Source organism: Leptopilina heterotoma, unplaced genomic scaffold, assembly GCF_015476425.1.
Source record: "Leptopilina heterotoma isolate Lh14 unplaced genomic scaffold, ASM1547642v1 Lhet_87, whole genome shotgun sequence".
NCBI lineage: Eukaryota > Metazoa > Arthropoda > Insecta > Hymenoptera > Figitidae > Leptopilina > Leptopilina heterotoma.
The window spans coordinates 1,372,083-1,390,074 of NW_025111190.1; the positions used below are offsets into that span (position 1 = coordinate 1,372,083).

General features: G+C 21.5%; 2 protein-coding genes across 2 annotated transcripts; one reads left to right on the forward strand and one right to left on the reverse strand.

The window, feature by feature from the left end:
- Positions 1 to 72: 72 nt before the first annotated feature.
- On the reverse strand, positions 73 to 15,480 carry LOC122511545 (lopap). The gene is made up of 4 exons (XM_043626865.1): positions 15,189 to 15,480; positions 3,657 to 3,885; positions 973 to 1,144; positions 73 to 540 (listed from the first exon to the last, which is right to left on the reverse strand). The coding sequence occupies exons 1-4, from the start codon at positions 15,351 to 15,353 to the stop codon at positions 387 to 389; spliced, it is 720 nt and encodes a 239-aa protein (XP_043482800.1). The 5' UTR covers positions 15,354 to 15,480; the 3' UTR covers positions 73 to 386.
- On the forward strand, positions 7,613 to 10,997 carry LOC122511546 (trypsin-1-like). Its single transcript, XM_043626867.1, has 5 exons — positions 7,613 to 7,869; positions 7,998 to 8,087; positions 8,278 to 8,549; positions 10,296 to 10,454; positions 10,617 to 10,997. Exons 2-5 carry the CDS (start codon positions 8,084 to 8,086, stop codon positions 10,764 to 10,766), a joined length of 585 nt encoding a protein of 194 aa, XP_043482802.1. The 5' UTR covers positions 7,613 to 7,869; positions 7,998 to 8,083; the 3' UTR covers positions 10,767 to 10,997.
- Positions 15,481 to 17,992: the final 2,512 nt, after the last annotated feature.

The window sequence follows — 17,992 nt, forward strand, 5'->3', positions numbered from 1 at the left end:
TAATTTTTATAATATAAGATATAATTAAAAGATTTTGAGGAAAAATAATTGCGAAAAGAATTCAGAAACTTGTTTAAAAAATAGAGATTTCTACATTTATTTCGGTTTCCTTTTATACAAATCGTAATTAATCTTAGAACAGATTAAATATTACTGTAGAAATAGAGTTAATATTAATTATTAAATAACTAATAATGAATAGTATTTAATTTCGTAAAATATTTGCTGTTCTCTCTTAATATTTTTTTTCTATACAAATACAATTAAGGTCAAAGTTAATAATTTTGTCGAGAACGATTTTCAAGTACACAGCCTTTTTGTAGTAAAATTCATAATAATTACAAGTTGATAATTCTTGTAAAATTAGAATTAAAATTTTGTTTTGATTATTTATGTTTTCTTTTCAGTGGATGTTTTCTGTTTCCAATTTTTTGTCGAATATTCGGTTCCAGTGGTGGTACCATTAAATCCGCTTGTGTTTCTATTGTTGTGCAGTTATTTTGCTCCATGGTGAACAAATATTCCATATTTACATCGTACCTTAAAAAAAGAAGAAATAAATATAAATATAATAAATAAATCAATAAAAATTATGTCAAATTCTTAATTTATATATACATATAGTAATGATGCTATCACTCGATCGACAAATTATTAAGATGATGAAAAAAATCGATCACTCCGAGTCAGGATTTATTTTTTAATTTTTTTTTTTATAATTTCTTAATTTATAGTTAAAAATGTATTATTATTGAGATTTTAATTTATGAACTTATTTATTTCTAAACATGATTTTTAAATATAATTAAAATTATATATAAATATAATTTCTAAATATAATTTTTACGAAATTATATTTTAAATTATCGAAATTTACGAAGATTATAAACTATACAAAAATTAGAAATTAAAAATTGCAAAAAGGAGAGATAATTTATTTTCTAAAGTAATATATTATAATTTTTTACCAACCTGAGAAGTTTTTCTTTCAAATATGAAATTACGTTGACTCCAACACTGACTTCTCGACTCATAATAAAACTAGATAAGTACCGTGGACTCTTACTCTTCTCGGCACAATGCATCAATAACGCCCACGACTTGTAGTCCGTGTCTAAAACGTAGGTGTTATAGACCCCTTCATCTGCATTACAAATAAAGAAAAAAATAACAATTCAGTCAAACGGTTTTTCTACGCAATATTATTGTTAGTCATCATTGTAAATTTACTTTTAAATTATTAGAAAGTTTCAAAATATCTTCGAAATTCTTATTTTAATACTCAGGAATATTAATTTTCATTTTTTTCTCAACATTTCAAAAGATTAAAAATATCAAGAACTCGTTAATACAGAATTTTTAGAAAAAAATTCTTTATTTGAATATTTCAGTTTTGAAAATGTAAAAAAAAATCAAAAATTCAGAATTTTGATTTCTATCATTCAACATTATTGCACTATTTTGATATTAATTCTACTATTCAAATTTTAAAAAATATGGTAAATTCAATTATTCAATTTTGTTAAATAAATATTTGAAAACTTATTATTTTTTTCATCAGAAATAAAATTTAAAAAATTTCAATTGAAAACCTTCTGAAATTTAATAATTTCTAAAAACTACAACTATAACCCTTGCAAAATTCAATTATATCCTGAAATTTTTAACTATACTTCAACTCCTAAATCAATTATTTCTAAAAAATTTCCGAAAGTCCTTCGAGAATTCAATTATTTAAATACAAAAATTCTATTTTTTATAATAATTGTAACTGTACCTGTCTATGTTTTTTAAAGTTATTAAGATATAATATTTTCAAAAAATTATAATAAAAAAATTCTTATAACAAATTTTTAAAAAATATTTTAAAATTATTTTTGAAAGATAATAGTTTTTCAAATTATTCCAATCGAAAAATTTCCAAATAATCTAATATTTTAAAAATAATTGAAATTTGGTAAAACCTTTCAAAAATAATTGAATTTTTGAAAAATATAAAAAAATAATCAAATTTTTGAAGAATTTTAATTATAAATATTAATATGATTACTTGGAAATTTTAATAAGTCTAAAAAGTAAATTTTAAAAAATTTTAATTTATATTGTTCGAAGATTATTGAATCTTCGAAAATTATGATAAAACAATTCCAAGAATTAGTTTTTTAAAAATATTATAATGTAAACGAATATAATTTTGAATTTTTGTATAATTTAAAAGAGACTAATTAATTTTTCTGAAGAATTTTAATAAAAAATTTTGAATATAATTGTTTTCTCCAAAATGTTAAAAATAATTATAAAAAAGTTTTAATGTTATTATTGTTTGTATGTACATATTTGCATTTTCGAACATATGTAGTTGAAAATAGTAAAAATTTTTGAATTTTAAAAAATTGTAATGAAAAAATTCTAAGAATTACTTTTTTAAAAATTATTTTAATATATTAATTTTTAGAAGTGAGTTTCCAATCATTTTCATTTTTAAATTTAATCTTGAAGAATTTTCATTAACATTTTTGAGAATTCCATTATTTTTAAAATTTGCAATTAAAATTCTTCAAAAGTCGATTTTAAAAAATTGTAATAAAATTCATTATAAAACGAATTATTATAATTATTTTATTAATTTTAATTATTATTTTTAATTTTATAGAAATATTAAAAAAAAAAAATTTTAATAATTTTTAAAAGATTTGTCTATAGTTATTTTTTACACTTTAAAAATCGAAATAAATTTGCACTTTATACTATATAAGAATGTGGTATGTATTTTGTTGTAATATTTGGAACAAAAAGTCTTAATTTTATAAAATAAGTCGAAAAAAGTTGCATTTTTTGAAAATAAAGGAAATATCTAAGGCCTGGAATATAGAAATTGTAATAAAAAAAAAAAATTCTAAAAAATTCAATAGTTACAAATTTCTGAATTATGTTAAGGAAAGGGCACACTTATATTTTTAACTGATATTAAAGAAATAATTTAAATATTCAACAAAATTATTTTTAAAGTAATTTTTTGTGAAGAATTCAATGGTCATAAAATAAAATATGTCAGAAAATATTTTGACCCTTTTTGAATTTTCTTAAAAATTGGTGGATTTTGAAATCCATACGTAATTTTGTAGAAAATATGTTTTTGAATCCACAAAAAAATTTCCAAATAAAAAAATTCATTTTCAAAATTTTTATAGCATTTTTTTGAAAGAAAATCTCTGTTTTTAGACTAAAAATACTAAAAAAATACAATTATTTTTCATTTTTTTTTAAAGAAAATTCATTCGTTTATTTTTCTTACTAATTTCAAATCATAATTTTATCCTAATTTTTTTTTGTATTTTTATTTTTTATATATAAAAATTATAATTTGAAATTAGTTAAAAAAATAAACAAATGACCTTAAAAAAATTCTGAACTTATTGATGAAAGAAATATTTCTTCTATGTAGATATTTTTTGAAAATTACAGACTGTAGTATGTAGAAATCAAAACGTAAATTAAAAATTTTGAAACTTTTAGAAATTATTTTTTAAAAAAATATAAATATATAAAAAATGTAAGGAATGAAGAAAAGGAATGAATTTTGCAAAATTGATTGATGAAAGGAAATCGATTATGTTAATACGTATATTGGGAGTGATTAATTAAAAAGTTCTTACAAGGTTCTTCAGCATGAACCCAGTGAGCTGGTAAATCTGGTGAAGGAATTTTCCAGGTGATGTTCCCAATTAATTGTTCATTAATTGGATCATCGACGAAGCTGTAGGTAAAGTTCATAGTTACTTCGTCATTTTCAGAAGACACTGAAAGTTCTGCCTTCATGCACCTGTAGGCAAGAGCTTCCTCAGAACTTGCATAGTATTCAACCACGTACCATATTCCCAAAAACTGAAATTAAAAAAAAATACCATTATTTAACATTTTAAAACAGAATTCAAAATTTCATTTTGGGAACAAAAAATAATAAATTCAAATACTCTGTTATCATTAAAGTAAATTTAGTTTGCATATTAAATATAACAGCACATCTTTCATATTATTTTTCTAATAATCCAGAATATAAAATATACGCAAAATGAACAATTTCCGGCACGTTAAAATTTATAAGTTTTCGAATCCAAGCAGTCCCAACACTTTACTTCCAGATTTATTGCATTCCGCTCGGAGATACGCTCGCTTTGCAATTATATTCCTCTTTTCTCTCTTTCTCTGTGGTCAAAATTGTAAATATTTAAATTTCTAATTTTTCCAAACACGGATTTTTAATAAAATTAAATGAAAGAAAAAGGAGGAAAAAAATAAATAGAGAAGATTTTATTCAAATTTTTAGAGATTTTTATCGAAATAAGAAAGAAATATATATTCATAGTATAATAATTATTTTCTAAAAGTTATTTTTATTTATACTGTAAAAAAAGAAATAAAATTAAACAAACATTTTCTATTGATAAGTGGATGAAGTTTACAACGTTTATTATCAACGATTGAAAGCAAAAGGCATTTTTTTACATTTTTTTTTATTTATTTTAATTACAAATAATAATTTAACTACAAAAACCATTTTTTACGTTTACAATTTAAAATTTTTAAATTTTTAAATTTTTAAATTTTAAACTGTTGTTCAAGAAAATGTTATAAAAATTTTTTTAATACAGAAATGTTAATAAAAAAACTTATTTCCTTTTCTAAATCGTTGATTATAAACTTTGAAATTATATGAGGTTTTTTATTTTTTATGTGTAAAAACTATACCTAATGACGTTTCATTATAAGTCTGCCAAAAATCATAAATAACTTGATATAATCGGAGTCAAAAGTTTTTCAAGTCGTCGTTTTTATTTACTTTGTCTCAAAAGCTTTTTGTTAATATACTTCATTTTCTTCAAGTTTCAAACTTTTTAGATAATCTTAATAATTACCTGCGGTTTATAAAAAATAATTGGACTTATTATCAGTAGATTACTTTGTCTATTGTCTTTGTCAATAATAAATAATTTCATAAATTATTTAAATAATTTATAAAAACAAATTTCGTAAATATTTGATAAAAACAATAAACTTTTGACTTTTATTATTATTATAATTATTAATATTATCATTACTAGCTGTTGGACCCGTCTTCGACGGGTTTTAGTTTCTGCTAATACATTTGAAAGGGTGTTTACCGGAAATTAAAGTTTACTGTGAACAACTAATAATAAGTTAACATTAACTATTTCGTTAGGAAAATATTACTAATTTAATCAGTGACAGACTGTTTTCCATCAAATTTGTTATTCAGGAACAGTATTTGTCAACTTGTAGTACTTTATGCGTTTGTAGTACTACAATTAATGTAGGTATTAAAAATTAATCCTAAATTTACACCAGCTTTTGGAGTCAAAGTAGAGTCTATTTCGAAATAATTGTGTCACAATTAGATCCTACCTTACGACTGCTAAAACCTAAATAAAATCTATATGTTTAGGCTGAAAGTAGGGCTTAAATTTTACTTGGGTCTGTTTACATAAATATTACATCAATAAAAATTAGAGAAAAAAACAGTTTCTAAAAACAAATTAATATAATAAAACTTTTTTAATTTGGAGAGAAAATTCCCGGTTTTTCCTGGTCAAATTAAATTCCCGGCTATTTATCGGTTTCCCAGCGCAACTGGTAGACACTCTGTCAAATGTATTTTAGTAGAAACTAAAACCCGTCAAAGACTGGTACTGGTATATAACATATTTACTTAAAAAAGAGTATTTTCATAAAATAAGTCAATTTTTGTAGCCATCTGCTAGAGGTGTGCAAAAAGCTCGAATAGCATAGTCGAGCTCGAGTTTTAGTTACTCAAAAATATTTGAGTGCTCGAAAAATTCAAGTGCTCAAAATTATTTTAGGTTTAATACTGTCGGATGGAATTTGGTTCAAGTTCGGATTGATTCTGCTCAGCTCTGCTAGAAAAACGAAAAGCTTGAAATACTCGATCGAGCTTTTTGCACAACTCTACCATCTGCAGATTTATTTATGGATAAAACTTAAAATCAAGTAAATTTAAATTTGTTTAAAAAAAATATAAACCGGGTAAAATTTGGACAACGCCAGGAATTTTTTTAAACAAACATATATCTCATGCTTAACTTTTATCTTTACATTGCTCAAAATATCTTTAGAAGTTAAGTTTCAATTAAAGAATATTGGATGAATTGGATGAATAATTATGAATTGCATTATTTTGATGACAAAATCTTAATCAGAGACCCCAAAAATACTACTGAATTAAGCTTGATAGTAATTAATAACAATTATAATTTTTTCGATTTTTTGATATCGAAAATATTTTTATACTTACATTTTAGTCATTGTGTAAAAGCAATTCATTACAAAATGTAAACTTTGAAAATTTGTGATTTTTAAAATTGTTTGAAAACATTTTTATACTTAAATCTTAGTTATAGGACACTCTTTTAGGCAAAATTATGCTAAAATGTGACTAAATAACATGTAATACTTAACTATAGAGCGTTTAAAAGCCATTCATTAAAAAATGTAAATTTTGGAAATTTGCGATTTTTAAAATTTTTTTAATACATTTTTATACTTAAATCTTAGTTATCTAGGACACTATTTTTTGCAAAATTATGCTAAAATGTGACTAAATAACATGTAATACTTAATTATAGATAGTTTAAAAGCAGTCCATTAAAAAATATAAGCGATTTTTTGAATTTTTCGAAATCATTTTTATACTTACGTCTTAGTTATAGGACAGTACTTTTTTAAAAATTATGCTAAAATTTGACTAAATAACATGTAATACTCAATTATAGAGAGTTTAAAAGCAATTTATTAAAAAATATAAAATTTGAAAAATTTCGATTTTTTGAATTTAAAAAAAAAAAATTTTATACTTACATCTTAGTTATAGGACATTATTTTTGGCAAAACTATTCTAAAATATGACTAAATAACATGTTATACTCAATTATAGAAAGTTTGAAAGCATTTTTTAAAAAAATGTAAAATTTGAAAATTTTTGGTTTTTGAATTTTTCGAAAAAATTGAATATCTCCCGTTCTAATTAATATTTTTCAAATCTGTAAATTTATAAACCTTCCTTGGTCCAAGGTCTAACATTCTGCCAAATTTGGTTTCAAATGGTTCAGCCGTTTTTAAGTGATGCGCGAACAAAGATTCTGTGACATACCGACACACATACATACATACATACACGAAATTTTTTATTGGTATATTTGGAATCCTTGATGCCTAAAACGAATAATTATGTGCGAAATTTAAAGTTCTGAGCAATGTACAGACAAAAGTCTGATTTTATATATATAGATTATTATTATTCTTGATAAAATGTAGCAAATTTATTTTCAATATAAAGTAAGAATTTATTTATTTTGTTAAATTTACTATTGTATATATAGGACTTTGTACGTCATTGAAAAAAAAATATATATATAAATGTGACTGTACTCAGTGTTTATGACCTTCCAAATGATAAAAAAATTGCACATAGTTGTACAATAAATAACAATTAGTTGATGACATTAGCTCCCGAACATTATTATAAAAACTATTTATCATTAAATATTAACGCCAGTTGATTATTGAACACAAAAGCTAATTGAATTTCATTAACTATGAATTATTCTTTTAAAAAAATATATTGTCTTTTCGCAATTTTCCTCTTCAGCTGTAAGTTTGGAATATATATTTAAATTGTCTTTATTTATTAATTTATAAAATAATATTGATACAAGTGCAATTGTTAAAAGTTTTTTTGTTTGACAAAAAATTCCAGTAAATTATGAAGTGGTATTAGCGCAAAATAGAATAATAGGAGGAAGTGAAACTACAATTGAAAAATATCCACATATGGTAAGATTATAATTTTTTTTTGTTAATAAAAGAGGAAAATATGTAAAAAAAAATGAAAAAAATATATTTCAAAATTATTTCAACAAAAGTGAAATAATATTTAATACTTTATAGCTTCGTCTTCAAAGTACCTTAAAAGGTAGTAATTTGGTAAATTCTTGTGGCGCTTCAATTATTGGCAAAGAATGGGGACTTACAGCAGCACATTGCCTTGATGAGTAAGATTTTTCAAAATTTAATGTAATTTTTAATTACGCCAAATCTTTGAGATTGTAATTTTTCAGACAAATTAAAATAAAACTATAACAAATTTTTTTTGAATTAAAATTTTTTAAGCTAATTAGTTAAAAATTATTATTATTTATTGTTTAGATATAAAATTATTTTACTGTAAAAAATTTCTTTTAGTAAAAATATTGATTTCACCAAGTGTTATTGCTGGAAGTTCTAATATAAAAAAATTAGACAAAACTTCAACTATACATAAAGTGATTGCTGTAATACGACATAATCTTTATAAAGGTTTGAAAGCAAATAATAATATTGGAGCCGATATTGCTGTAATTAAAGTAAATCCACCATTTACTTATAGCAACGTAATTCAACCAATTAAATTACCGAAAAAAGGTGAAGCATTGAAAACAGATTCTGCCACAGTTACCGGATGGGGATACACTTCAGTAAGAATTAATAATAAAAATTCAATTAAAATAAGTTAGAAATTATGTTTTTTTAAAATTTTTATTAACTATAATAATCTTCGTATTTCATTCTTTCATTCTGTCTGTCCTCACTTTGAAATTAATTTTTGTGTATGCTATTGCTTTTTTTCCTTTAAAAAATATTGCTTGACAAATCGAAAATATACAGGTATTTTTTCATGATTTATAATAAAATAATATTAGAAATTAGAAAATTAAAAAAAGATTATGATTAACAAATATAAAATATACTCATTTTGTTTGTTATATGCTTTTTTCTATAACTTTCGTTTGACTGAACTAAGTTATTATGCAAATACAAATACACCCATTTTATGCATAATTTTTATTTCTTAAAAACAATATTGTTTACAAACTCATTTTTTTCTTTTGGGAAGAAAAACATTAGATAGTCCCGTTTCTTAATATTTTTTTAGAAATTTCTCAATTTTCATAAGGAAATAATTTGCATCAATTCCATTTCTTAATATCAATTGTTTTAATAAAATTCAAAGTTTTTTAAAAATAAATGAAAAAAATGCTTATAAATTATATTTGTGAATTAGAAAATTTAGTTGAAAATGAAACTGAAATTTTTTAAATTCTTAGAAAAAATTTTTTTTATTAATTAATTTTTTAAATTCTTCTGTATTGAAAAAAATGTTCTGTTAAATTTATTTACGAATATCTTTAATTGTAAAATTATTCAAAAACAATAATTTCTTTTTCAAATATTGTAAATATTTAATTATTATTATTATTTTTCCATAGGAATTAAGATTTTTAAAAATTTCAAATTCAAACCTTTTTGAAATTAATCAACTTTAAAAATAATGCTATAAAATATAAAGAAAACGATTACTCTGAGTCATCGACTCGGAGTGATCGATTTCTTCATGTTTTATAATAATTAAAGAGGATCGAGTGTTAAAATCATTATTTTATATTATAAGAATATTGTTACTGTAACTTCTTCAAAATTATTTTTATATTCTATTATTATCTAAAATTTAAACTAAAATTCATTTTCAAATCAATTTTTATTAGAAAATTCTACGAGAATTTAATTATTTAAATACAAAAGTAAATTATTTATTAAATAATTAAATGTTTCGTTAAATTTAATTCTTATAAAGAATTTTATTAACAAATTTTTAAATAATTGAATTCTTTTGACGAATTTTAATAAAATTTTTTAGAATAGTTACATTTTTCAAGGAATTTGATTTTCAAGTATTATTTAAAATTTTAAATAAAAATTTATTTTAAAATCAAGTTTTACTAGAAAATTCTACGAGAATTCAATTATTTAAATACAAAAATAAATTATTTATTGAACAATTGAATGTTTCTTAAAATTAAGAATTGTTTTGGGTATTTTTATTAGAATAGTAGATATTAAAAATCATTGAAATGAGAAAAATTTTTGAAAATAATTGCAATTTTGACACGAATTTTATTTAAATTTTTGAAAATAACTGAATTTTGAAGAAGAATTTTTTAATTTATAGTAAAAAATTCGCGAATTTATAGAAATTAAAAATTATTTGCAATTCTCTTGTTAATTAAAAAATAAAATTTAGTTGTTTAGTTTAAAACAATAAAGAAAAAAATTTAAACCACTTTTAAAAAATTGCGATTATGTTGAAAAATAAAATCGATATAAGACAGATGCATATATATTGAAAAATTAATAATAATAATTATATTCGGAATAATTAACAGCCAGGTGGACCGGGCTCTGATAAGTTGCGTGCTGTTTCTGTACCAAAAGTTGATTTAAAAAAATGCCAAAACATATATTCATTTGGTCAAATGAAACTAAGAGAAGGGGAAATTTGTTATGGAGTCAATAAAAGAAGAGATGTTCGCGATAAGTGTCAAGTATGGAAAATTTATTACATTATATTAAATTATACTATATACATAATTAGTTATTAATAATAATTATTATTTCACATTATATTTAGAATTTTATTTTATATTAAATGTAAAGAAAAATAAATAAAAAAAATTAAAAATAAGAAGAAAATTAATAATTTTTAGGGCGATTCTGGTGGTGCACTTATTAATTCGGACAAAGTGGAAATTGGAGTAGTTTCATGGGGTGTCGATTGTGGAACGAAAGGATATCCTGGAGTTTACACTGACGTTCTCTATTTTCGTGATTGGATTAAGGAAAAAACAGGAATATAAGTCGAAAATTATGTTAACAATTCTGTATAAAAATATTTGTTTGATTAAAAGTACAAAGAAGTTATCGACTAAATTCGACAAACATTCGTTTTTTTTGTATTTTGAAAAAAATTATTTTTTAGTTTTTAGTTTATAGTAAGTGGCTATATTAATTATTTATAGCCACAAGAAAATGTCTCTTAAATATTACGCCAGATTCGATTGTAGAGAATGAGGGGACTATAAATTGTAATAAATATGTTATGGTTTATTCGCTTTAAAAAAAATTCTTTCTAAATAATTGGTAAAAATATTTACTAATTTTAATTACTAACTGATTTTTTGCATTTAAATTAGTAAATATTACTAACAAATAATAATTTCTACAAATTTATTGGCAAAATTTACTAATTCAAATGCAAACAGTCATATTTTTTTTAGATGAATAATTGAACATTATTATATATTTTTCCATAGGACATAAAATTATAGCAAAAATGTTAAACTTTAAACTTTTTAAAATTCAATAATTTGTAATTAAATTGCTACTGATTTCCTGACAAAATTTTGACTTTTTCTCCGACACTAAAAAATATTCTGATTTACTTTAAAGATGATTAGATACTCAAAAAAATATTCTATTACATTCATTTACAAATTTCTTTAATTTTAAAATTACTTAAAAATATCAATAACTTCTTTTTTAAATAAATATTTAATCATTATTATTTTTCCTTAGGACTTAAAATTTAAAAAAATTTCAAATTCAAACCTATTTGAAATTTAACATAACTTATAATAATTAAAAATGACTTTGATAAAATGATTATTTTATATTATAAAAATATTGTTAGTGTAACTTCAATACTTAAATAAATATAATAATTGAAATTCGGCGATGAGTTATATTGTTTATGAAAATAATTGTATCCCTGTAAAAAATTATATTTTTTTAACATAATTGAATTATTGCGAAGAAATTTATAAAAAATTTGGAAAATATTGACTTTCTCGAAAATTCTTATTATTTATAAAAATAATTAAATGTTGTGTAGAATTTATAGTTAAATTTTTTTTGTAAATAATTGAATTTGTTTGGAAAATTTTATTAAAATAGTAGATAATGAAAGTCATTAAATTGAAGAAAAGTTTTGAAAATAATTGAAATTTTGTCAAGATTTTTATTAAAATTTTAGAACATAAATTACTTTCAGAGGAGAATTTTATTATTTACAATGATGATTAAAATTTAGATGAGAATTTTTTTAAAGTTTTGAACATAATTGAATTTTTGCCAAGAATTTTATTACTTTTGAAAATAATTGAACTCCTACAATCGTCTTTAATTTCTCTAAAATTGAATTTTTTAAAGTGCTTTTACAGGGTGTCTAACAAGGATTGAGAAAAAAATTCCCTGACTTTTTCCCTGACTTTTTACTAATTTTATTTCTGCGCTTTCTTGAGACAAAAATATTGTAACTGACATATTTAATAATAAATTAATATCTAATGATAAAACAAACGGTAATAAAAATCTGTTAAGTTTTGTTAGAATAAAAAAATTTTTTATTCACAGAAAATTTTAATTTTTGTTTTAATTTTTAGAAATTTCCCTGACTTTTCCCTGATTAAAAAAATTCCCTGACTTCCCTGACCGTTAGACACCCTGTTTTAACTAAAATTATTCTACAAATCCATTATTTTTAATAATTAATTAAATATGTATTAAAAATTTTAACTAATTTCAAAATTTGAATTATTAAAATTTTTCAAAAATCTAAGTTGATTAAAATTTCTAAAATTAAATTCATTCAAAATTAAAATTTTATAAAATTTCGAATTATAACTTTGTGAAGTTCATTTATTTACATGAAAATTTTAAACGCAACTCTTTTAAAATTCTATGAATCTTGAAACATATAAATAAAATTATTCATTAAATAATTTATAAGTAATAATTTTATGAGAGTTCTTAAAGAATTAATTTATTAAAAAAGAAATTATTGTCAAAAATAGAAAAAATTAATGGTTTTCTATTAGAATTCGTGGTAATTTTTCATAGTTTATGAGGAAAACAAAAAAAACACCAAAATTCAGAATTTTCTTTTGAATTCTAAAAATTAAATTTTTTCCAGTACTTTTAAATTTATAATCATTAAAACTTGCTAATTTGTTACTGTAACTTCTTCAAAAATTATTTTCATCATTTCGATTATTCACTACTAGAATTTTCAATTTAAATTCTTCTGTAAATCAATTTTTTTCAATCATTTTTGAAAAAGTTCTTTGAGGATTTTCAAATCCTTTTGTTTACAATTTAATTTTACGAAATTTCGATTATTCTGACATTCTTCAATTAAATATATTAAAAAATAAAAAACTTCAAACAATTAAAAAAATTACACTAAACTTTTTGAAAAAAATTAGTTCTACAGGATTCTTAATTAAAAGTATGAAAATTTCAAATTGAGGAGGTCAATCAAATAACTCGATATACGCTCGGCTGAAACGCTGAGAGGCCAGTCAGCCAGGTCAAAATTTTTTAATTTAAAACTTAATTAAATTTCTAAACACAAATTTTTTGGTTTTTTATTTTTGAATATGAGAAATATTAACTTTACAAAAAAAATTAATTGAGAAAAAATATGTATTTTTTATGATCTACAAGATACCGTTCTTTAAAAACAAAAATTTTGAGATTTCATTTTTCTCACTTTTGATCCGGCTGACTGGCCTCTCTCTCTCAGCGTTTCAGCCGAGCGTAAATCGAGTTATTTGATTGACCTTCTCAATTTTCAAAGATTTTAATTTGAAACTTTTTGAAAATTAAATTATTTCTAAAAATCCACGCTTTCACTATTCAACTATAATCTAAAATTTTATCTGAAACACATTTTTAAATCAATATCTATTAGAAAATTCTACGAGAATTCAATTATTTAAATACAAAAATAAATATTTTATTATATTGAATGTTTCTTAAAATTGCATTTTTATTTAAACAATTTTTCCAACAAATTTTTAAATATGGGAGAATGGGGTAACCCCGAACACTAAAGCTTCCCCCACAGCACCGAAACTTTCCTAAAAATTTATTAAATATTTACTTGCAATATTCGTCATATTTAACTGAAAACTTTAGTGAAAATTGTGTAAAGATTTAAATGTCCCGATTAAATAAATGTTTAGCGCGAAGCTTTCCTGAACATTTTCTGAACATGAAATTAAGTTTTCGCATAGTTATAATTATAATTATAATTATGTGAAGATTTTATTGAAAAAATGTTCAGGAAAGCTTCGCGCTAAACATTTATTTAATCGGAACATTTAAATCTGTACACAACTTTCAATAAACATTGCAATTAAATATTCCGAATATTGCAAGTAAATATTTAATAAATTTTTAGGAAAGTTTCGGTGCTGTGGGGGTTTTTGGTTTTTAAGTTTTTTGAAAATAAGAAATAAAAAAACTGAGTCAATATTTCAAAAATAAAAGTTAATCTGTATTATATTAAGTATCATTTATAATTTATTTCGCATAAACTTAATTAAAAATAATAATAATAAAAATTTATTAAAAAATAATTGAAACTCTGTGAAGAATTTTATTATTTATGAAAATAATTGAATTCTTGCAACGAATTTTATTATAATTTTTGTAAATAATTTAATTTTTTTTTTTTGAAAAATTTTTATAAAACATAAATTATTAACATTATTATATTAGAAATTAAGAGTTTCCGGGCATACTTGCTGTCCGGGGCCAAGAATTTTATTAAAATAATTTTAGAAAATAATTGAATTTTGTGATAAGAATTTTTGCAATCATTTTTAATTGATTCAAAATTAAATTTGTTTTAGTCTAAAATTCTTCTATAAATTCATTATTTTTAATAATCAATTATATATATTATACTAGAAAATTTAACTAATTTCAAAAGAATTTTAGTTATTAAAATTTTTTTTAAATCTAGGTTTTTTAAAATTTTTAATTAAATCAAAATTCCCTGACTTTTCCAGGTTTTTTCAAGGTATATAAAATTCTCTGACATTTCCAGGTTGCGTAGCAACCCTGACTGTTAATTATTTATAAAAATTTTAGTCGCAACTCTTATAAAATTAAATTACTTTTTGAATTTTTAAGTAAAATTATTTATAAATTATAATTTCATGATAGTTCTAATAAATAAATTATTTTAAATGAAAATTTTATATTGAGCAAAATATTCTTATGGAAAAAATCAAGAGAAGATCAATTATAGAAAAAGATAATTTTTAGAAACAAAAATGTAATTTAAATAAATTAAATTTTATGGAAATTTTAATTGTTCCAGAGAATTTCAATTATTATTATTTCATTACAATAGTTCTTGTTATTATTCTTTATATTATTATTACTTTTAAAAAATAATAAAATGAAAGAGTATGAAAATAAAATCTGACCTCGGAAACATCAAAGTCCCTGATTGCTTTTACTTTTGGACATTGTGTATTATCATCATCCTCGTCACTTTTCCAATATGAGCTGATTGTTATTCTCGGAAAATTGAAGATTATTATTAAAGCAACACAAACGAAAATATTGAGGCACTTTATTCCTGAAGTCATACTTGTTCCGTAGAGACTTTCATGCCGCAGTTAAGCGCACGAGTCCACTGTATCGTTTAAGACTTTCTGGCCTATAGCTAAATGTCTGAGCTGAACTAAACTAAAAAATAAAAGAAGGAAGCATCATCAAGACCAACAACTCTCCTCTGACTTTAAAGGGAGAGAGAAAGAGAGACAAGAAGGGAGAGCATGACCACTATCTCCCTTCCTTCTCCTTTTTGCATTCCACTTTCGTCGTCGTGCCGTTCCATTCGTTTTCAATCGCTAAGTTATTCTACACGCTATTCTATACACACTTACTTACACAAACTTAACTCCCCCGCAGTGCGTTACCATCCCATGAATACGTAAATTGCTCATTTCAAAGCAAATAACAATACGATGAATTTTGAAAAGATACAGTTCAACTTCGTGTATTAGCTTCGTTCTCATTTCAACATTTTAGTAAGTTTCCTTCTCGATAAGGCACTTTTTCTTCTTCTGAAAAGATTCTAACAATTGAACAGTGTCGAACAATATTTCGTGGCTAAAGGAAATTTTTCCTCACTGCGGTGTAAAAAAAATTGTTTCTTCAAAATTTGCCAATCGGCATTAATTTTGTTCTACTTTTTTTTTATTTTTGCTTAAATCCCTTAAATCAAATAATTAATGAAGTAGGACGAAAAAATTCAAATTTCAGGGCTCGAACCAGTGAAAGTATTCAAAAATACGGACTTTACGGACCAAAAATGAAAAATTACGAACCATTTATGGACCAATTGCGGACAAACATATATAACTAAGTAGTTAGAGTCAAATAAGAGAACATTTTACTTAAAACTATATAAATTAAATTTTTCATAACTTTTTATAATTTTTCATTCGAAGACTCGGAGTTATCGATATCTTCATGTTTTATAATAATTAAAGATGTCACAGTAATAAAATTATTATTTTTAACAATTTTTAACTAAAATTCTTCTTAAAATCGATTATTTTTAATAATTTTCGAAAAAGTTCTTTAACAATTTTCAAATCCATTTGTTTACAATATTCAATTTTACCAAATTTCAATTATTCGTAAATTCTTCAATTAAATATGTATTAGAAAATAAAAACTTCAAATAATATAAAAAAAATCCGCAATTAAACTTTCTCAAAAAAATTAATTCCACAGAATTGATAGTTAAAAATATGAAAAATTCAAATTTTCAAAGATTTTAATCTGAAACCTTTTCAAAATTCAATTATTTCTAAAAATTTATGCTCTAAATTAATGCTTTTAATAATCAATTATAATCTTAAATTTTAACTGAAATCCATTTTTAAATTAATTTTTATTAGAAAATTCAACCAGAATTCAATTATTTAAATACAAAAAAAAACAATTTATTGAATAATTGCATGTTTCTTAAAACTGAATTCTCATAAAGAATTGTATCAATAAATTCTTAAATAATTGAATTTCTTTTACAAATTTTAATAAAATTTTTAAGAATAATTACATTTTTTCGAGGAATTCAATTAAAATTGTATTAAAAATAATTGAAATTTTGCAATGAGTTTTATTATTATTTATTAAAATAATTGAATTCCTAATAAGAATTTTATTATTTACCAAAATAATTGAATCCCTGTAAAAAATTTGATTTATGAAAATAATTGAATGATTGCGAGGAGATTTATAAAAAAATTTGTAAATAATGAAATTCCTGAGAAATTTTTATTATTTTTTGAAAATAATTAAAGGTTTGTGTAGAATTTTCTTAAATTTTTTTTTAATAATTGAATTAAAAAGATTTTCTTTTAAGTTTTTAAGATAATCGTGTTTATCATTAATTGTGATGAATAATTTTCCTATATTAAATTATATTAAAATTATTCATAGATAATTAAATTCTTTTAAATAATTTTATAAGAGTTTTTGTAAATAATTACATTTTTTCAAGAATTTCATTAAATTTCGTAAAAATAATGTAATTTTTTAAAATAATTTTAATTGTAAATTTTGAAAATATTTGAAATTTACAAAGAATTTTATTAAAAACTTTTGAGAAAAATTGAATTGTTTAGAAAAATTTTATTACAATTTTTAAAAATAATTAAACCTTTTGTTGTAATTGAAAACAATTGAATTCCTCCGAAGCATTTTATTTTTTATGAAAATAATTGAATTCCTTTGTAGAATTTTATTATTTATGAAAATAATTGAATGCTTGCGAATAATTTTACAATTCATAAAAATAATTGATTTTAAATATTGATTCAATTCATTTTAAATAATTGAATTCTTTTGGAAAATTTTATTAGAATAGTAAATACCTGTTAAAAATCATTGAATTGGGGAAAATTTTTGAAAATAATTGAAATTTTGACAAGAATTTTATTACAATTTTTGAAAATAATTGAATATTTCGGAGAAGAATTTAATTACTTCCAAAGATAATTGAAATTTTGTCGAAAATTATTTAAAAAAATTTTTGAACATAATTGATTTTTTGCCAAGAATTTTATTACTTTTGAAAATAATTGAATTCCTACAATCATTTTTAATTTCTCTAAAATTATCCAAATTATATCGAACAATTCACGGACTTTATGGACCTTTTTTCAAAAAAACGGACCTAGTTCGAGCCCTTAAATTTACATCCGGTCACTAA